General features: G+C 41.4%; 2 protein-coding genes across 4 annotated transcripts in view; both read right to left on the minus strand.

Moving 5' to 3' along the window:
• The window catches only part of LOC121552190 (protein dispatched homolog 1), a 92,156-nt gene extending 78,962 nt beyond the window's left edge, over positions 1-13,194 (minus strand). The window contains exon 1 of the mRNA XM_041864914.1: positions 13,108-13,194. The gene's annotated coding sequence lies outside the window, so the exon portion shown is untranslated. The remainder of the gene's footprint in view (positions 1-13,107) is intronic.
• A 3,619-nt stretch (positions 13,195-16,813) lies between these two features.
• On the minus strand, positions 16,814-21,229 carry LOC121552767. Of its 3 annotated transcripts, none has more exons than XM_041865798.2 (8): positions 21,147-21,229; positions 19,424-19,559; positions 19,304-19,333; positions 19,116-19,218; positions 18,832-18,946; positions 18,137-18,189; positions 17,202-17,276; positions 16,814-17,050 (listed from the first exon to the last, which is right to left on the minus strand). In XM_041865798.2, the coding sequence occupies exons 2-8, from the start codon at positions 19,525-19,527 to the stop codon at positions 16,919-16,921; spliced, it is 612 nt and encodes a 203-aa protein (XP_041721732.1). In that variant the 5' UTR covers positions 19,528-19,559; positions 21,147-21,229; the 3' UTR covers positions 16,814-16,918. The 3 variants fall into 3 exon arrangements, with proteins under 3 accessions (XP_041721732.1, XP_041721730.1, XP_041721731.1); XM_041865796.2 differs by having other exon boundaries at positions 18,137-18,192; XM_041865797.2 differs by having other exon boundaries at positions 18,137-18,192; positions 19,424-19,556; positions 21,147-21,228.
• Between the last annotated feature and the right edge of the window lie 943 nt (positions 21,230-22,172).

Here is a 22,172-nt window from a genome sequence, read left to right on the forward strand (position 1 = left end):
TAAATTGATTTGCATTTTAATGAGGGAAATAAGTATTTGACCCCCTCTCAATCAGAAATATTTCTGGCTCCCAGGTGTCTTTTATACAGGTAACGAGCTGAGATTAGGAGCACACACTTAAAGGGAGTGCTCCTAATCTCAGTTTGTTACCTGTATAAAAGACACCTGTCCACAGAAGCAATCAATCAGATTCCAAACTCTCCACCATGGCCAAGACCAAAGAGCCCTCCAAGGATGTCAGGGACAAGATTGTAGACCTACACAAGGCTGGAATGGGCTATTAGACCATCGCCAAGCTGCTTGGTGAGAAGGTGACAACAGTTGGTGCGATTATTCGCAAATGGAAGAAACACAAAATAACTGTCAATCTCCCTCGGCCTGGGGCTCCATGCAAGATCTCACCTCGTGGAGTTGCAATGATCATGAGAATGGTGAGGAATCAGCCCAGAACTACACAGGAGGATCTTGTCAATGATCTCAAGGCAGCTGGGACCATAGTCACCAAGAAAACAATTGGTAACACACTACGCCGTGAAGGACTGAAATCCTGCAGCGCCCGCAAGGTCCCCCTGCTCAAGAAAGCACATATACAGGCCCGTCTGAAGTTTGCCAATGAACATCTGAATGATTCAGAGGAGAACTGGGTGAAAGTGTTGTGGTCAGATGAGACCAAAATCGAGCTCTTTGGCATCAACTCAACTCGCCGTGTTTGGAGGAGGAGGAATGCTGCCTATGACCCCAAGAACACCATCCCCACCGTCAAACATGAAAAAAATATTCAATTTTATTTGGAATGGCAAGCCAGACGAAATTAAACGGGCCTATTTATATAATGAATATGAATTCGGAGGACAGAAATTAATCAATATTAAAGCATTACACCTATCACTAAAAGCTTCAGTCATGCAATAGTTATACTTAAATCCGAACTGGTTCTCTAGCAAATTAGTAAGATTGTCTCACCCAATGTTCAAGAATGGCCTTTTTCCCTTTATTCAGATTACAACCACTCACTTTCAGTTATTTGAAAAGGAAATCATCTCCCAGATAAAACAAGCCAAAGAAATTTCAATTTAATCCTCCAGAAAAGACAGAACAAATAATACAACAAATATTGTGGTTAAACTCAAATATACTAATTGACAAAAAAAGTTGTCGCACATGCAGCTAACAAAAACATATGGAAATGTCCGCTCTACCCAAAATTACAACCAAATAATTGCAACCTTACCGCAAAAATGGAAGAGGAAAGTGGAAGGAGGAGAAAGTAAGGAACTTGTCTGTCGGCCTTGCATTAAATAATATAATTGGTTAAGGAAAACTGTGATAAATAAAAAAGTATATCAGTTTCATTTAAGGACCAAAGGATTGACAGCCGTCCCATATAGATTGCAAAATAGTTGGGAAGAGATTTTTGACGTACCGATCCCATGGCATAGTGTTTATGAACTGACACGCAAAACGACACCGGATTCAAAAATTAGAATCTTTCAATTTAAATTATTATATAAAATTCTTGCTAACAATATAATGTTATTTATATGGGGGATACAATCTTCCCAGCTCTGCAGATTTTGCTGTGAAGAGACAGAATCATTAGATCATTTGTTTTGATTCTGTCCATTTGTAGCTTGTTTTTGGACACAGGTCCAGGAATGGCTAAAGGATTGCAATATTTACCTGGAGCTAACCTTGCAGATAGCATTACTGGGTGATCTGAAAAGTCATAGTCAATCGATCAATAATATAATAATACTTTAAGCACACTTAAACAACACAATGTAACTCAGTCAATCACACTTCTGTGAAATCAAACTGTCCACTTAGGAAGCAACACTGATTGACAATACATTTCACATGCTGTTGTGCAAATGGAATAGACAACAGGTGGAAATTATAGGCAATTACCAAAACACCCCCAATAAAGGACTGGTTTTGCAGGTGGTAACCACAGACCACTTCTCAGTTCCTATGCTTCCTGGCTGATGTTTTGGTCACTTTTGAATGCTGGCGGTGCTTTCACACTAGTGGTAGCATGAGACGGAGTCTACAACCCACACAAGTGGCTCAGGTAGTGCAGCTCATCCAGGATGGCACATCAATGCGAGCTGTGGCAAGAAGGTTTGCTGTGTCTGTCAGCGTAGTGTCTAGAGCATGGAGGCGCTACCAGGAGACAGGCCAGTACATCAGGAGACGTGGAGGAGGCCGTAGGAGGGCAAGAACCCAGCAGCAGGACTGCTACCTCCGCCTTTGTGCAAGGAGGAGCAGGAGGAGCACTGCCAGAGCCCCCCAGACTCCATGAGGGTGGTATGAGGGCCCAACGTCCACAGGTGGGGGTTGTGCTTACAGCCCAACACCGTGCAGGACGTTTGGCATTTGCCAGAGAACACCAAGATTGGCAAATTCGCCACTGGCACCCTGTGCTCTTCACAGATGAAAGCAGGTTCACACTGAGCACATGTGACAAACGTGACAGAGTCTGGAGACGCCTTGGAGAACGTTCTGCTGCCTGCAACATCCTCCAGCATGACCGGTTTGGCGGTGGGTCAGTCATGGTGTGGGGTGGCATTTCTTTGGGGGGCCGCACAGCCCTCCATGTGCTCGCCAGAGGTAGCCTGACTGCCATTAGGTACCGAGATGAGATCCTCTGACCCCTTGTGAGACCATATGCTGGTGCGGTTGGCCCTGGGTTCCTCCTAATGCAAGACAATGCTAGACCTCATGTGGCTGGAGTGTGTCAGCAGTTCCTGCAAGAGGAAGGCATTGATGCTATGGACTGGCCCGCCCGTTCCCCAGACCTGAATCCAACTGAGCACATCTGGGACATCATGTCTCGCTCCATCCACCAACGCCACGTTGCACCACAGACTGTCCAGGAGTTGGCGGATGCTTTAGTCCAGGTCTGGGAGGAGATCCCTTAGGAGACCATCCGCCACCTCATCAGGAGCATGCCCAGGCGTTGTAGGGAGGTCATACTACTGAGCCTCATTTTGACTTGTTTTAAGGACATTACATCAAAGTTGGATCAGCCAGTAGTGTGGTTTTCCACTTTAATTTTGAGGGTGACTCCAAATCCAGACCTCCATGGGTTGATAAATTTGATTTCCATTGATAATTTTTCTGTGATTCTGTTGTCAGCACATTCAACTACAGTGGGGAAAAAAGTATTTAGTCAGCCACCAATTGTGCAAGTTCTCCCACTTAAAAAGATGAGAGAGGCCTGTAATTTTCATCATAGGTACACGTCAATTATGACAGACAAATTGAGGAAAAAAAATCCAGAAAATCACATTGTAGGATTTTTTATGAATTTATTTGCAAATTATGGTGGAAAATAAGTATTTTGTCACCTACAAACAAGCAAGATTTCTGGCTCTCACAGACCTGTAACTTCTTCTTTAAGAGGCTCCTCTGTCCTCCACTCGTTACCTGTATTAATGGCACCTGTTTGAACTTGTTATCAGTAGAAAAGACACCTGTCCACAACCTCAAACAGTCACACTCCAAACTCCACTATGGCCAAGACCAAAGAGCTGTCAAAGGACACCAGAAACAAAATTGTAGACCTGCACCAGGCTGGGAAGACAATCTGCAATAGGTAAGCAGCTTGGTTTGAAGAAATCAACTGTGGGAGCAATTATTAGGAAATGGAAGACATACAAGACCACTGATAATCTCCCTCGATCTGGGGCTCCACGCAAGATCTCACCCCGTGGGGTCAAAATGATCACAAGAACGGTGAGCAAAAATCCCAGAACCACACGGGGGGACCTAGTGAATGACCAGCAGAGAGCTGGGACCAAAGTAACAAAGCCTACCATCAGTAACACACTACGCCGCCAGGGACTCAAATCCTGCAGTGCCAGACGTGTCCCCCTGCTTAAGCCAGTACATGTCCAGGCCCGTCTGAAATTTGCTAGAGTGCATTTGGATGATCCAGAAGAGGATTGGGAGAATGTAATATGGTCAGATGAAACCAAAATATAACTTTTTGGTAAAAACTCAACTCGTCGTGTTTGGAGGACAAAGAATGCTGAGTTGCATCCAAAGAACACCATACCTACTGTGAAGCATGGGGGTGGAAACATCATGCTTTGGGGCTGTTTTTCTGCAAAGGGACCAGGACGACTGATCCGTGTAAAGGAAAGAATGAATGGGGCCATGTATCGTGAGATTTTGAGTGAAAACCTCCTTCCATCAGCAAGGGCATTGAAGATGAAACGTGGCTGGGTCTTTCAGCATGACAATGATCCCAAACACACCGCCCGGGCAACAAAGGAGTGGCTTCGTAAGAAGCATTTCAAGGTCCTGGAATGGCCTAGCCAGTCTCCAGATCTCAACCCCATAGAAAATCTTTGGAGGGAGTTGAAAGTCCGTGTTGCGCAGCGATAGCCCCAAAACATCACTGCTCTAGAGGAGATCTGCATGGAGGAATGGGCCAAAATACCAGCAACAGTGTGTGAAAACCTTGTGAAGACTTACAGAAAACGTTTGACCTATGTCATTGCCAACAAAGGGTATATAACAAAGTATTGAGAAACTTTTGTTATTGACCAAATACTTATTTTCCACCATAATTTGCAAATAAATTCATTAAAAATCCTACAATGTGATTTTCTGGAAAAAAAATTCTCATTTTGTCTGTCATAGTTGACGTGTACCTATGATGAAAATTACAGGCCTCTCTCATCTTTTTAAGTGGGAGAACTTGCACAATTGGTGGCTGACTAAATACTTTTTTCCCCCACTGTATGTAAAGAAAAAAAAGTATTTAATAAGATTATTTCATTCATTCAGATCTAGGATGTGTTATTTTAGTGTTCCCTTTATTTTTTTGAGAAGTGTATATAAAAAACATGGGGGATTGGAAGTGATGCAGACAATTACATTGATGGAAGTTACAATCTATCTGCAATATTAAGCTACCCCCCAATTTATTTATTTTTTAAACAAAAAAAAAGTAATTATTGTAAAATTGACTGTGTCCATAAAATGTAGATAGTGGGGATGGGCTGGAAGTAGAGGCCTAGGCGTTGTTGTTCACTAGTTTACTCCCAGTGGGGAAAGGGTGGCGGGGTTGGAAAGTAATAAAGGGGAATATATATATATTTTTTAAAGGATATGTATGTATGCATGCATGTATGTATTTTTATTTTTAAGAAAAAAAATTAAAGAAAGAAAGCACATATACCGTGGGGAGAACAAGTATTTGATACACTGCAGGTTTTCCTACTTACAAACCTTGTAGAGGTCTGTCATTTTTATCATAGGTACACTTCAACTGTGAGAGACAGAATCTAAAACAAAAATCCAGAAAATCACATTGTATGATTTTTAAGTAATTAATTTGCATTTTATTGCATGACATAAGTATTTGATCTCCTACCAACCAGTAAGAATTCCGGCTCTCACAGACCTGTTAGTTTTTCTTTAAGAAGCCCTCCTGTTCTCCACTCATTACCTGTATTAACTGCACCTGTTTGAGATCGTTACCTGTATAAAAGACACCTGTCCACACACTCAAACAGACTCCAACCTCTCCACAATGGACAAGACCAGAGAGCTGCGTAAGGACATCAGGGATAAAGTTGTAGACCTGCGCAAGACTGGGATGGGCTACAGGACAATAGGCAAGCAGCTTGGTGAGAAGGCAACAACTGTTGGCGCAATTATTAGAAAATGGAAGAAGTTCAAGATGACGGTCAATCACCCTCGGTCTGGGGCTCCATGCAAGATCTCACCTCGTGGGGCATCAATGATCATGAGGAAGGTGAGGGATCAGCCCAGAACTACACGGCAGGACCTGGTCAATGACCTGAAGAGAGCTGGGACCACAGTCTCAAAAAAAAACATTAGTAACACACTACGCCGTAATGGATTAAAATCCTGCAGCGCACGCAATGTCCCCCTGCTCAAGCCAGCGCATGTCCAGGCCCGTCTGAAGTTTGCCAATGACCATCTGGATGATCCAGAGGAGGAATGGGAGAAGGTCATGTGGTCTGATGAGACAAAAATAGAGCTTTTTGGTCTAAACTCCACTCGCCGTGTTTGGAGGAAGAAGAAGGATGAGTACAATCCCAAGAACACCATCCAAACCGTGAAGCATGGAGGTGGAAACATTCTTTGGGGATGCTTTTCTGCAAAGGGGACAGGATGACTGCACCGTATTGAGGGGAGGATGGATGGGGCCATGTATCGCGAGATCTTGGCCAACAACCTCCTTCCCTCAGTAAGAGCATTGAAGATGGGTCGTGGCTGGGTCTTCCAGCATGACAACGACCCGAAACACACAGCCAGGGCAACTAAGGAGTGGCTCCGTAAGAAGCATCTCAAGGTCCTGGAGTGGCCTAGCCAGTTTCCAGACCTGAACCCAATAGAAAATCTTTGGAGGGAGCTGAAAGTCCGTATTGCCCAGCGACAGCCCCGAAACCTGAAGGTTTGTATGGAGGAGTGGGCCAAAATCCCTGCTGCAGTGTGTGCAAACCTGCAAACAGGAAACATATGATCTCTGTAATTGCAAACAAAGGTTTCTGTACCAAATTTTAAGTTCTGCTTTTCTGATGTATCAAATACTTATGTCATGCAATAAAATGCAAATTAATTACTTAAAATTCATACAATGTGATTTTCTGGATTTTTGTTTTAGATTCCGTCTCTCACAGTTGAAGTGTACCTATGATACAAATTACAGACCTCTACATGCTTTGTAAGTAGGAAAACCTGCAAAATCGGCAGTGTATCAAATACTTGTTCTCCCCACTGTACATGCCCGTCTGAAGTTTGCCAATGAACATCTGAATGATTCAGAGGAGAACTGGGTGAAAGTGTTGTGGTCAGATGAGACCAAAATTGAGCTCTTTGGCATCAACTCAACTCGCCGTGTTTGGAGGAGGAGGAATGCTGCCTATGACCCCAAGAACACCATCCCCACCGTCAAACATGGAGGTGGAAACATTATGCTTTGGGGGTGTTTTTCTGCTAAGGGGACAGGACAACTTCACCGCATCAAAGGGACGATGGACGGGGCCATGTACCGTCAAATCTTGGGTGAGAACCTCCTTCCCTCAGCCAGGGCATTGAAAATGGGTCGTGGATGGGTATTCCAGCATGACAATGACCCAAAACACACGGCCAAGGCAACAAAGGAGTGGCTCAAGAAGAAGCACATTAAGGTCCTGGAGTGGCCTAGCCAGTCTCCAGACCTTGATCCCATAGAAAATCTGTGGAGGGAGCTGAAGGTTCGAGTTTACATTTTACATTTACATTTGTTGCCAAACGCTGCCAAACGTCAGCCTCAAAACCTTAATGACTTGGAGAAGATCTGCAAAGAGGAGTGGGACAAAATCCCTCCTGAGATGTGTGCAAACCTGGTGGCCAACTACAAGAAACGTCTGACCTCTGTGATTGCCAACAAGGGTTTTGCCACCAAGTACTAAGTCATGTTTTGCAGAGGGGTCAAATACGTATTTCCCTCATTAAAATGCAAATCAATTTATAACATTTTTGACATGCGTTTTTCTGGGGTTTTTTGTTGTTATTCTGTCTCACACTGTTCAAATAAACCTAACATTAAAGTTATAGACTGATCATGTCTTTGTCAGTGGGAAAACGTACAAAATCAGCAGGGGATCAAATACTTTTTCCCCCCTCACTGTACCTCCAGTATCTGAGTCTGGGAAACTTCAACCCCCCCTCCCTATCCACCAGCCAGGGTGTGCTCCCCTCCGCTCACGTTAACAGCCCCTACAACCAGTCAGGACTATATCTCTGACCTTATGCCTTTTGCAGATTATTTTTTTAGTCCCTTTCTCCATAAAAGACCTAAGGGCTAAACACGTTTTTCTATCCACATTTTTATTTTGTTGGTGTTCATGAGAAAAAATAAATATTTATTGGTTGATGATGCCACTGCCAAAAATACTTACAAGCTAAGGCAAATCATTCTCTCCCCCCTTCCCCTCCCCGAAATATGAAATCATACTGGCGTTTCTCATTCTACCATAGCTTAGACAAACTCTCTCTTGTTGAGTTAGCATATGACTACCCCCTTGTGGGCATAGTTCAAAACAGCTCAATTCTGTGTGGATTCTATCGCCTGAGACTGCTCTACTATAAAAGTCTATCATTTTGAACAAACTATTTTTTAAGGAGTAAAATACAAACATACTCCATTAGACTAAACAATAGAAACCATTGTGAAGTCTGAGCCTACCTTAGGGCATCTATTACGTCATGACTGGCCTGTTTCTATTAATGTGAAACATGCAAGGGGGAGTGTTTAAAACGTATTAAAGGTTCTCAGACCATAGCAGAATAATCTCTGTGCTCTGGCCTCATGCCACTGGTTTCTGGAATCACTGATAAAAACATGACATTTACAAAGTAGAGTTCTAATCAGTGGAATATTCTGAGATTCTCTGCATTCTTTAACCTCGGAAGGCTATATAACAGAAATACTGTACAATAGATGTCAGTGACATGAGCGGATAAGGGAAACATCTCTAGAAGAAAAGGGATCAGCATTCCTCTTAAGCTGATAAGTTAAAGCTGATATAAGTTAAACTGTAAAAACAACATGTTATGTATCACTACCGCTTATTAACATTAAGGGTTTAAGAATTCAATGTTGACCGTCTGAGAAACACAAAAACACATCATCCATTTAATGGCATGCAGAATCCACTCATGTTTTGTTTCTCAACTGATGCTGGTTGTTGCCTTTCCAGTTCTTTCAGAGACTGAAGTGGAGACAAAAGCAGGCATACCCAAAAACCCAGCATTCAGACTTCTGTTCAGAGAGCAGGAGGTGAAGTTCTGCCACAAGAGAAATTAGGCCTACCCCATTCTGTTTTCTCAACTGTTGGTCTGTGATGTAATGGGCTGGCCATTCCCATCCCAACAACGTTATCTAGAGGGGGGGGGAAATGGGGTCATCCAGCAGCCCCTCATCTAGCAGCAGTGTTGGGAACTGGATAGTGTGTAACCCCAGGAGGAAGACCCCCATCTGTATCATTTACTCCCGTAGTAAATTCTGAGGCGTCTGTGCTTTGGCAAACAGACTGACTGGGGCTCCCTGGGCCTCAGATTCAGGGATTCTCATGTCATGGTGTGGAGAGCGAGGAGAAGCCACATGGATGTACTAGAACCATCCCACTGCCCTAGGCCCTAGGGGGAAAGGAGCCACAGAGCAAGGCTCATGTCTCAATGTCTGCATCAATAAAAACATGTATGTTCCTTCTACCTGGTTCCGTGTAGGCTAACCACTCACACAATATAAAAGCCGGCTTTCTGGTTATTTCTGTTGTGGAAACATTATCTTATAAAGTTAGGCTAGACTAAATGTGTATGAATAAGAATCTGAATTGTATAGGGCTAACAAAGATTTAAATAAAAACCCAACTTCAATGTTATTGAAGTGCATCTTGTACCTGGAGATGGTTACATTTGTGAAAGAGCAGGCAAAAAGATTTGTGTTATGTGATTATTATGCCCTATTACTTTCTCTTCTCTGACCCAGTCTCTCAAACACTAGGCCTAATTTCCCAATCAGAACAGCAAAAACTCTTAGCTAGGGAGCTGTTGGTCATTTTCATGGTCATGTTCATATTGTTAAGTAGGCATTAGAACTGGATTATTGAGTTAATACTTGAAAGAAACAAACTACAGTGTGGGGCACCCAACTAAAAGTGCCCCACAATTAGCATAGCCAAGCTGTGTTTCCACTAGCACAGCCCCCTAGAACTAATAGAAATACCAGAACTGAGCTGACCCTCACAGCCAGACCCATTCTTTTGTGATTTATGTTCTGTTTGTAATAAAGCTGGATGAGCTACATTACATTAAATCAAGAGTTTCACTCTTCCTTCTTTACGTCTCATAGCATGAGCCCAAATAAGGTCATTTTGGAGGCATTGGGTGGTGCGTCAAAGGTGTCTAGTTAAATTAGTGCTCCCTTCAAGAGTTTTCCTTGCAAAGACTTGGAAGCAAGGGGCACTTTTAGGTAGTGGTGGCAATAGAGAGCAATAGTAATGGAGTATTTTTGTAGGCACCAATTCCGCCATGGCTCGTTGGCCAAAGCCTATGGGAAATGAATGGGGGTTTTGGGTAAACACAGAAAATACGGCCTGTGGTAAACACAGGCTTAGGACATTTTATACGTTTTGTTCTATGAGATAATCTTCATCAGCTAACATAACTTTTTGTGAATTTTGAAGCATTTATATAATCAAAACAAGCACATAAAGGCTTCAGAATTCATTAAAGGTCATATTAACTGAATTATATTATCTCATAGAACAAAACGTATAAGATCTCCTAAGCCTGTGTTAACCTCAGACCTTATTTTCGGCATTCTTTCCCCATTCATTTCCCCCATAGAAATGGCCGAACAAACCAGAGGTAACTCATTTCGGCAGGTAGCTTAGTGGGTAAGAGCGTTGTGCCAGTAACCGAAAGGTCTCTGGTTCTAATCCCCGAGCCGACTAGGTGAAAAATCTGTCGATGTGCCCTTAAGCAAGGCACTTAACCCTAATTGCTCCTGTAAGTCGCTCTGGATAAGAGCGTCTGCTAAATGACTAAAATGTAAATGTAAATGTAATTTCCATTTTTTAGGACTACAAGCTGGTGAGCTCTATTTATGAGGAAACCAACAAGGAACAAGGATAATGGCTTCAAGCCGAGCTTGTGGTTGAACTGATATTGAAATTGGAACTCCCTCACCATTTCACACCCTAGATGCAGGTGTTCAAATAAATGGCTGGAGAGAGAAAGTGATGTCACTGCTTTATGACAATGCAGGATCAAAGACATCAATTACAAACCACATTTAAAACATTTCAGATAAAAACTGCCGACACGAGACAAGACGTTGCAAAACCAGACCGTTCAGATGAAACAAACTTTGTTCTAAAACCGTCATGACTCATCTTAGAAAAACACATACAACTAAAAAACGTTGACACAGGCTATATAGCCTACATTGGTTAAAGCTAGAATCCTTAGTTGCTACATCCATTTTTGGACTTATAAATGAATGATATACAGGCCTACCCATTGATTTTTAAAGAATATATACTGAACAAAAATATAAATGCAACATGTAAAGTGTTGGTCCCATGTTTCATGAGCTGAAATAAAAGATGCCAGACATTTTTTATACGCACAAAAAGCTTATTTCTCTCACATTTTGTGCACAAATTGGTTTACATTCCTGTTAGTGAGCATTGATCCTTTGCCAAGATAGTCCATCCACCTGACAAGTGTGGCATATCAAGAAGCTGATTAAACAGCCTGATCATTACACAGGTGCACCTTGTGCTGGGGACAATAAAAGGCCACTAAAATGTGAGGTTGTGTCACACAACATAATGCCACAGATGTCTCAAGTGTTGATGGAGGGTGCAATTGGTATGCTGACTGCAGGAATGTCCACCAGAGCTGTTGCCAGATAATTGAATGTTAATTTCTCTACCATAAGCCGCCATCCAAGTCCTTTTAGAGACTTTAGCAGTACGTCCAACCGGCATCACAACCGCAGACCATGTGTATGGCGTTGTGTGGGCGAGCGGTTTGCTGATGTCAACGTTGTGAACAGAATGCCCCATGGTGGCAGTTGGGTTATGGTATAAGCAGGCATAAGCTACAGACAACAAACACAATTGCATTTTATCGATGGCAATTTCAATGCACAGAGACACCGTGACGAGATCCTGAGGCCCATTGTCATGCTATTCATTCGCCGCCATCACCACGTTTCATCATGACAATGCACGGCCCCATGTCACAAGGATCTGTACACAATTCCTGGAAGCTGAAAATGTCCCAGTTCTTCCATGGCCTGCATACTCACCAGACATGTCACCCATTGAGCATGTTTGGGATGCTCTGGATTGATGTGTACGACAGCGTGTTCCAGTTTCCGCCAATATCCAGCAACTTTGCACAGCCATTGAAGATGAGCTGACAACATTCCACAGGCCACAATCAACAGCCTGATCAACTCTATGCGATGGAGATGTGTCGCGCTGCATGAGGCAAATGGTGGTCATACCAGATACTGACTGGTTTTCTGATCCACACCCACATTTATTTATTTATTTTTCCAAAAACGTCTCGCAAGCGACAATTAAGGTTTCTAAATATTAAAACAGAGTGTCGGGATTGTAGTTCACATGGAGCCAGCTGTGATCCATACCTTCAGCTGAGAACCCAAGACGGGGACTGGCTGTAAACCCCCTTGGGTTCTCGAGAGTTAGGCTAGAAGGCACGTTTGCCTTCATAACACATCCCAGGTAGCTAGAAACCAGTAGCACCAGAGAGGAACAGGCGAAGCGAGAGTTTTACTCCACCATAAATCTGTCCACAAAAATAAGCCCACAAAGTGAGGAATTTTTGTATAGAGGTCAGTGAGTGTCGAATTTGGTCAACCAAAATATAATTGCAAATGGAATCGAAGTTTCGTAATGGTTAGGTTGTTATGAATGCACTGATATAAGTGGACACACGTGGCATTTCGGCAACTTTGAAAAAACTACTTTATATTGGAGTTGTGTCTTGTCAGAGTCATCATGGATATAACCCGTTTTAGCATGGACATTCCCATTAAGGGCTTCCACCATTTTAAAGTAGTCAACTGGGTGGGGATTGCCTTGAGTTGAGAGCAATCAGCCAATGAAGAAGAAAATGGACTACTTTAAATTGGAGATGGCTTCAGTGGCGCTTCCCATGTTGTCACAGACGCTATGATGGCACAGATACAAAGATGAGTCTTATCTATCTCTATGGCGCGTATCTGCCCTTTAATTGGCTAGAATAGTCCTACCTGATCTCGCCTCCTTTCTGAGGCCATGTATTTCCATTGTTAGAGCGGTCATTTGACTGTCTTGTCAATATAATCTAGCATCCTATGCGCAACACATTCAGATCTTTTTTTTTTTTTCACAGTGGGTAGCTAATGTTACATGTACACATTGCTAGCAATGCCAATGGCAAGCTAAGCTAGCAAGGCTAGGAGGGGCAATCTATTTAGTTGTTGCAGTATGTTCTGCTAACAGTCATAACACAGGGATTATTTATAACAAAAGAGTAAAAGCATGTATGGTTTCTTACTTTAGTTCATCCCGACAAAGATGGGTGAGTGTAGTTAGTCAATCTGAGAGTAGTGTGAAACAAACTAGCACCAAGCAGTATGTGTAAACGATGCGCCTCTAACTTCCGGTAGGCAGCGTTTCTTCCTGATGTTTTTCAAAATAAAAGTTGTGCAAAACAAGAATAGCAACTGACCTGAATTATATAATGTGATAAATTGAAATATTTAATATATAAGAATGAATGAAAATGAATGAACGTTTCAATTTGAATTCATTGTTTCTAAAAGCTAAAAAACACTAACCTGAGTACCATGTCTATTCAGCTAACATTCCACTCCTTGTCATCGCCAAAGAGACTGGCCTTTTGGCAATCTCAACATTCAATAGAGAGAAATAGCAATGGCGTCTTTTTGTAGGCACAACTCCACCATGCGCTTGATTTACAGCAGGGTTGCTCATTGTTTATTGGAAATAATGTTAGTATTTTCCATGACCCGTGGACCCTCAAATATAATTAATAACAGTCAAAAACAAACATTTACCCTTTAGCTAGGCAAGTTGTTGTATTTTGAGACTTAAAATCAAAACTAAGATGTTGTGGTTGGAATTGCAGTATGTATTCACTTTGATAATTTAGAAGTAACCTAGGCATAGCCACAGGAAGTAGGGGTGCTGAGGGTGCTGCAGCACCCCCTGAAAAATCTGAATTAAAAAATATACATATACAAAAAGCAGCCAACAAGTGCTCAGCATATGTTGGAACTCCTTCAAGACTGTTGGAAAAGCATTCCAGGTGAAGCTGGTTGAGATAATTCCAAGAGTGTGCAAAGCTGTCATCAAGGCAAAGGGTGGTGATTTGAAGAATCTCAAATATAAAATATATTTTGATTTGTTTAACACTTCTTTGGTTACTACATGATTCCGTGTGTGTTATTTCATAGTTTTGATGTCTTCACTATTATTCTACAATGTAAAAAATAGCAAAAATAAAGAAAAACCCTTGAATGAGTAGGCGTCCAAACTTTTGACTGGTAGTGTATATATATATATATATAAATAAATAATTGTTTTGGCTTCTGCTCTGATGGATGAAGCCAGTAGAGAACACATGCAGCATACAGACAGACACCACCAGCTACAGACCTACCACAGATCTTACTTGCAGTGGTATAGTGCAAATTTTTTAGATGAGGGAGCGCAAAAAATATGTAAATGATGTCATCATTTCCTCAAAGTTTGTACCGAAAGACCATCCTGTAGGGTTTCACTCCAACCCCAGTTGTAACTAACCCAATTCATTTTATAAACCAGCTAATTATTAGAATCGGGTGCGCTAGATTAGGGTTGGCATGAAAATGTACATCCTGTACCATCCTTGTAGCTTTCCAGGAACAGGGTTGGAGAGCCCTGTTATAAAATATGCATAAAATGCATCCTCCAATTGCAACGTTTGCCTATGCCCACACATTTTGTCTCAAGAAGAAAATGTTGTATTTTTAATACCCTCAATCACCAAGTTAGGCATACCTCATTTCAAAATAGGCCATGGTCACTGTCAATCGTGAATGATAATTATTCACCTTTTACAGGTGAAATATCATCTGCATGCCAATCATTTAATTGATCTCAATCAGTTTCATGGGAATAGCCTATGCATTTCAATCTTTTTGAATTACTGTTTTGTGAGCTAATTAGAGCAGATTATGTTAATTATTAGCCTTTCTTGTATTTTGTTTCAATCAAAGCATGCAGTATATCCTGCATTGTGGCTCTGAGTTTTGGCGAATGGTATATATATATATTCTTTTTTACTATTCAGCTTCAGCTAACCATCCTAAAATCTCATTAGAAAATATATGTTTTTGGTGTAACAGTAATGTTATAGGGCTGCTATGCTATTCGGTTCTGTTATACAAAACACTAATGAATCGTTATGTGATCTTGCAAGACATTGATTCAGCTTTGATCTAACTTTACTAAACGAGCACCATTGTGAAAAGTGATAATCTATTTGTAATAATAATAATAAGTGATGAGTATGACTATTAGGCAAAGGCAATAGATCTTGAGTTATTTTAAACGATTGGAGCCCCTTCCTGGTTCTAAAAGGCCAGCGCTAAATAAATGTTGATTTGATTAGCTTGAACACATGGTTACAATATACAGAGGGTTAAACTATCAATTCATATAATTTATTTGCATAGATTTAATCATCAAATCAATTGATCTAGTAGTGAAAATAAGTCATTACTATGTAGAATTGAAGAAAATGTGTTTTAAAACAGCCATAAAATCAAGCTTTTGGTGTGGTGTATTCATGCATCTCATACTATAACCTAAATGCATTACTACCTCCAACTTGGCCCAATTCACATTTCCAATTAACCACCCTGACATAGCCTACCCATGCTGACCACGCCGCGTGCGCGAGCGTTGCAAAATAAATGTACACATAAATGTTATTCAATCATTGCACCCACACTGCTCGTGCACATCAACGAGCGTATGCGTAGCCCTGGTTCTATTTGTGACGCATTACGCGCTTTAAGTCCCGCCTCTCCCATCTCCTCATTGGTTTTAAGAGCCTATACCCAAGTGGGTGATTGAAAGACGAGTTGAGGTCCACACTCCAGTCCAGTCGGTGGTAATGAACCTTAAAGTTGGTTGCCAACCGCCATGTAAAGTCCAAATAAGTAGAAAAAGAAGCCTGAAGGAGGAGAGACTACTAGAAACGAACTCGGTTTACCCTTTTATCTGGATTAGTCGGAGTAGAGGGCCTTATGCATTTCAGGTAAAATAACAACCCAATGTTTGTATCCCAGGACAAACTAGCTAGCAACAGCAAGCTAAATTGCAATACATGTTTAATGGTTTTCGACCAGTCCCCAAATTAATATAGTTGGTTCTGAGTTCGTTTTGATATTTCAACCTGAGTGTCCTGATCGTGTCTGGCGTGGGTGGACAAAATCAACAAGCGCACGCGGTGTGATCAGCATGTTCGGGCCCTGAGTCTCAATCAATAGTCAATATAGGCTAAAGATCCTACAACAACTTCCAGAGAGGGTCAGGCTCTTGGCCTTTACGGTGGCCACTGGTTTATGGTGTCGCTGTAACCAAGTGGTCACACATCGTTCTGGGTTCCACTGCGCAAGAGCAGGTCGCTGGAATTTTATAAACATCAAGGCAGACAGCATTTATTCTCTCAACGTTCTGACGTTGTCAAACCTCTAATTGGTCTCTGCAGTGCACACATGTAGCCTACAGTTCATCATTCGCCAGAGAATACAGGGAAGAAACCACGATTTACCTACCTCTAGGCTGCTGTAGCCTACATATTTATTTGGTTTGTCGTTATCTTTTTTCATGGAATTTCTGTGGTAAAAATTTATTTAGAATTGATCATAATTAGTGTATTTTCAAATTGGAAAAAAGTGAAGGAGCACTGCTCCCTCGCACTCCACATATTATTGCTTGTGAAGTTAAGGCAGCTGGTGGTTAATTAATTGTCGCGCCACTTTCCCACCCCTCGCGAAAAAAATCGCAGCACCCCAACCACCAAACTACTTCCCCCGGCGGTGGAGCTTGGAACTTTTCACAGACTGGTTTAAAAGACAGTACAGTACAGGTTTAGAAACCCTGGTATCTAGGCAAAAATAACACTTGTCAATCCAACTGCTTTTAAATTTGCAGTCTTCCAGACAAATAAAATAAGACTGAGTGAAAACAACTGTTTGCAAGTATTAACAATTTAACTTAAGTTAGGTGAAATATACAAAACATTTTATAATTACATTTACATTAAAAGCAATAAAAGCAAGCGCACACAGTTTCTACTCCAATAAAAGCTGCTCTGCATCCTCAACAGCCTTCTCCATTTCTTCAACTTCCAAGGAGAAATTCTCCCTCTCCTGCACGAGATGCTCCCGAGCCTCCGTGAGATCCTTCATGGTCTTTTGAACTTCCTGGAAATTAACAAACAATTCCCATTTCAAACGAGCTCTAGATAGAACAGACTTACCAGGGGTTGACATTAAGCTCTCAAAGGCACTTGCCCATCGGGTATACACACAGGATTACTTCTGCTTTTATGTCAATCAAACATAATGAACTTACTGTTAGTTGTGCACTTTGTTCTGTTGCCATGTCACCAAATGTCCGCAGTTCACTTAACAGATCTCGGGATACATTCTGCATCATTGGAGATAAAAAAATGACGTATACATCAACAAAAAAATACCTACATACAATTACAAAGCCAGATTCCTGCAAACAAGGACCTCAGTAACATTTGAGTCTAAGGGCATTTTCACACACAGTTTTGAGCTATCGTTCGAATCAGAGTTTGATTATTTGTTACATTGTATGTTTTATTATTTTTTGGTCCGGTTGGTTTCACAATGCCAAATGTCAAACAAACTAAAATCCCTAAACAAAACCACGTGTCCATGCAAGTAATTTGTTTATTGGACAAAAATGCTCATGTTAAATCCATCTATGATTATCATGAAGCTCACTTGTGTGTCCCAATCTTCATATTACTTTCATTTTGGTCTTCAAACAGCATGCTGGAGGAAACATCGCAATAGCCGCTCTAACTACAATGTGAATAGGCTATATTCAGTAGCCTATATCCCCGGCACAGCCCCCCCGTCTCCCTTAATCTGCATTGGATGCACTCAAAGGCGCTGCTACTAACAAAACATTTCAGAGATATCAAGTTATGACGCTGCGTGCATTTCATCATGCTCGCAGTCAAACAACCAATAATACTGCACGACTGGTTCTTTTCCTATGTTTGGTCCGAACTGTGTTCTCACCTGCAGCGAACAGCCCCACAGTACGAATTGAATCGGACCACCCTTTTTGAGTGAACCACGGTGCGTTGTTTAGTGCGCTCCAGAGTGCGGATAGTGTTCACACCAGTCCAAACTAACCGAACTAAGGGGGGTAAACGCAGCAGAAAAACTGCACCAAACTAATTTGGTGTTAAAGCCCCCTAAGTAATAAGACTGTTAAACAATATTGAAAAAACAAGTGAAAGTCCTTACCACCACCTCTCGCTGTTGATCCTCATTTTGCAGTGCAGTTTCTCCAATTCCCTCTCCCAAAACAGAGACCAAAAATGGTTAAAGTAACAATCTTTATAAAGCTAACCAAACTATCCAAATAAACAATTGTAAGTTGTTCATAGCTTTCACCTGAGAACAAATTCCTGTAGTCTTAACACCTTGACTAAACCGGCCCATGCATGCGCTGTCGTTTGCATGTTGATTTTGTCTATCCCCACCAGACGCGTTCATGACACACACATTACAATACCAGCTATGAACCAGCTATATTAATTTGGGGACAGGTCAAAACACACATGAAACATTCATGGACATTTAGCTAACTTGCTGTTGCTAGATAATTTGTCCTGGGAGATAAACACTGGATTGTTATTTTACCTGAAATGCATATGGTCCTTTTTTTTGTAGAATTTGAACCCATACAAAATTGTGTGTTTTCTACTCCCGACAATTAATCCAAAGATAAAAAGGGAAACTTAATTTGTTTTCTTTGATTAATATCGCCTTGTTAATATTTCAAATCACCCAGGTGGGTTAGTATGCTCGTGAAAACCAATGAGTAGATGTAGAGGCGGGACTTGCATGTCGTCAACCGTCTCAAATAGAACCAAGTTCAATTTTAACACCTGGCTACGAACGTAACGTGGCCGGTCTAGTCAGGATGTAATGATTACCTGGATCAATATTTCCAGCGACTAGTAGCGCATGGCAGTCCTTCAGATGTTTCTGGATGTCTGCATTGGTTCCCTGGAGGTCACTGTATTGTTGCTCCAGCTGGGCAACTTTTTGCTGCAAAATGAAATGAAATGAAATGACTGCACTAGTTCTCTCTTCTGTTCAGGGCTAACATTGAACTCTTCTCAAGACGTTCCATTCAACAGCCCATAGAGAGAACCTAGTGCAGTGTTATGCTCACATATGTTTGGAAAGGAGTGAATCATCCCTTTAACGAACTTACCTGTGTTTCTGTAATTTTTTTCTGCAGTTCCTCATTGGCTTCCCCTAAAAGTTTATTCTGGCCCTTCAGTTCTGACTGCTGCTGTCCATGTCTGGTGGAAGCTCTATCAAAAGACAGAATGCTATGATCATTTTTTATTAGCAAATGTATTTCTCCCAACTTTTTAAAATGGGAAAGAGAAATCTTACCCTTTATGCATTTTGGCTACAAAATGATTTCTGGAAAAAAGAGGAGAAAGGTAGTTGGTCTTAAAATGCCCATACACTTAGATAGCCTTAGTTATCTCTCCTTTGTTAAATGAAAGTTACCTTGGTACGTTCTTATTGTGAGGCTTAGAAATAGCTGGAACGAAATTGAAGTCTGACGGTATGGATGTCTCTTTGAATTCGTATTTATTGGCCGCTCTCTTCATTTCTGCAGCACTGCCATCAGGTCACACACCTGCTAAATTGCATATAAATAGAAGAAAGGTCAAATGAAGGCGATCCAGATTCTTGCTAGTTACAATTCTGCCGAATGACAAGATAAACACCGAAAACACTGCTATTTGAAAGGGGGCTTGAGGTGGAACTGAGGTGTAGGAAACGAATAACTTCAACTTACTCTGTCCGCATTTAGTAATTTTCGATGCCATCATAACGATACTGTGTTACAATAATTTATTTGTATTTTTTATAAATATACTGAACAAAAATATAAAACGCAACATGCAACAATTTACACAATTTTACAGGGTTACAGTTCATATAAGGAAATCAGTCAATTGAAATAAATTCATTAGGCCCTAATCTATGGATTTCACATGACTGGGAATACAGATATGCATCTGTTGGTCACAGATACCTTAAAAACCAGTCAGTATCTGGTGTGACCACCATTTGCCTCATGCAGAGCGACACATCTCCTTCCCATAGAGTTGATCAGGCTGTTGATTGTGGCCTGTGGAATGTTGTCCCACTCCTCTTCAATGGCTGTGCTAAGTTGCTGGATATTGGAACTGGAACATGCTGTTGTACACATAGATCCAGAGCATCCCAAACATGCTCAATGGGTGACATGTCTGGTGAGTATGCAGGCCATGTACAGATCCTTGAGACATGGGGCTGTGCATTATCATGCTGAAACATGAGGTGATGGCGACAGATGAATGGCACAACAATGGGCCTCAGCATCACGTCACGGTATCGCTGTACATTCAAATTGCTGTCAATAAAATGCAATTGTTTGTTTTCCGTAGCTTATGCCTGCCCATACCATAACCCCACCGCCTCCATGGGAAACCGCTCACCCACACGACGCCAAACACGTGGTCTGTGGTTGTGAGATGGCTTATGGTAGAGAGATGAACATTCAATTATCTCACAACAGTTCTGGTGGACATTCCTGCAGTCAGCTTACCAATTGCACGCTCTCTCAAAACTTGAGACAAAAGTGGCCTTTTATTGTCCCCAACAGAAGGTGCACCTGTGTAATAATCATGCTGTTTAATCAGCTTTCTTGATATGCGATACCTGTCAGGTGGATGGGGGATTATCGAAAGCAAAAAGGAGAAACACTCTGTGACAGGGATGTAAACAAATTTGTGCACAAAAGGTGAGAGAAATAAGCTTTTGTGGGTGTGGAACATTTCTGCGATATTTTATTTCAGCTCATGAAACATGGGACCAACACTTAACATGTTGCGTTTATATTTGTTAAGTATATATTGATAGTCCTAACGTTAGGTATATGTTATCTAGCTGCTACACAACTAAATAAGCTCGCTAACGTTAGTGACTCATTTCTTTGAGTATCTTGGCTACAGCTCCGGAATTGTTAGCTAGCAAGCTAGCTTTCTTCACGATGGAGTGGAGTTTGCCCGCTAAATTAGCTAACGTTAGCTAACTATCATCATCAGCAGCAGCAGGGAGTAGTTCGGTAGCTAACTCTCATTTACACCGCCACACCCACAGAATAAAACAATACTTAATAGGTAATTATTCTGACAGCCAATTAGCTAGCTAACTTGGCAATAAAACAACGCATCCTTACCGTATATTTTACTCAATGATAAAACCATTGAAAAGCGCTCGAAGATTTGAAAATTGTAGGAACGTCATTTCCGTACCACTTGCTTTCAACACAGGAAATTACTTCTTCTTCTTCTTCAGTGGGGTTTATCGGCGATTGGCATCCAACGTTATGGTGCGTTACCGCCACCTACCGTATTGGAGTGTGGGCCAGAGACAGGGATAAACTAAAATCCTACCTGCCAACCCCGTTTCTCTTAAAAAAGTTAACAACATATTTGAGACTATATCTAATGACGCTCTACTCTATATACTCTTTAAATTAATTTCCTGTATCTGCTTCTCCCTCATACTAAATCTCATCCTCTCTCTTTCCCTCTGATCCTGCCCACACTGTAGCAATACATGCTCCACAGTCTCTATTTCCTGACAATAATCACACTTTCCTCATGGATGCTTTCCTATCACGTTTAATTTCTTATTCAACGGGCTGTGTCCCACCCTTAATCTTGTAAAAATAGCCTCCTCTCTTCTGTCCCTTCCTGCCATCCTCCCCTCCCCGACTTTCCTCTGTACTTGAAATAAATGCCTTCTCTTATTATTTATATTCTACTGCTCCTGCCATCTCTGCACCATCACTGTATATATCAGTCTTTTTGCCTCTGCCTTGCTCATTGACACTTCAACATCAACATCAACATCCCCACTACTAAGTGCTTGTTTAGCCTGTTCATCTACCGCCTCGTTCCCCTCCATCCACAGGAAATTACGTCAGCACACTAGTTATTTGTTTACCTTACCACAATATTCAGAAAGAGAGCGCATTTTAACATAAAATAATCTTGCTTCTCAGATTAAAATGATCCCCCTTTAAAATCAAATCAAATTGTATTCGACTCATATAGATTACAGCAGGTATAAAAGGTGCAGCAAAATGAGTATGTGCTAGCCATGCAGTACATTAATCAAAATCAATATTAACAATAAAAGAGTCAAGTCAAAAATAACAAGTAATAGAAAAGGTAGTATGCATGGACTGTATTTACAC

Source organism: Coregonus clupeaformis, chromosome 36 (assembly GCF_020615455.1).
Source record: "Coregonus clupeaformis isolate EN_2021a chromosome 36, ASM2061545v1, whole genome shotgun sequence".
NCBI classification, from domain to species: Eukaryota; Metazoa; Chordata; class Actinopteri; order Salmoniformes; family Salmonidae; genus Coregonus; species Coregonus clupeaformis.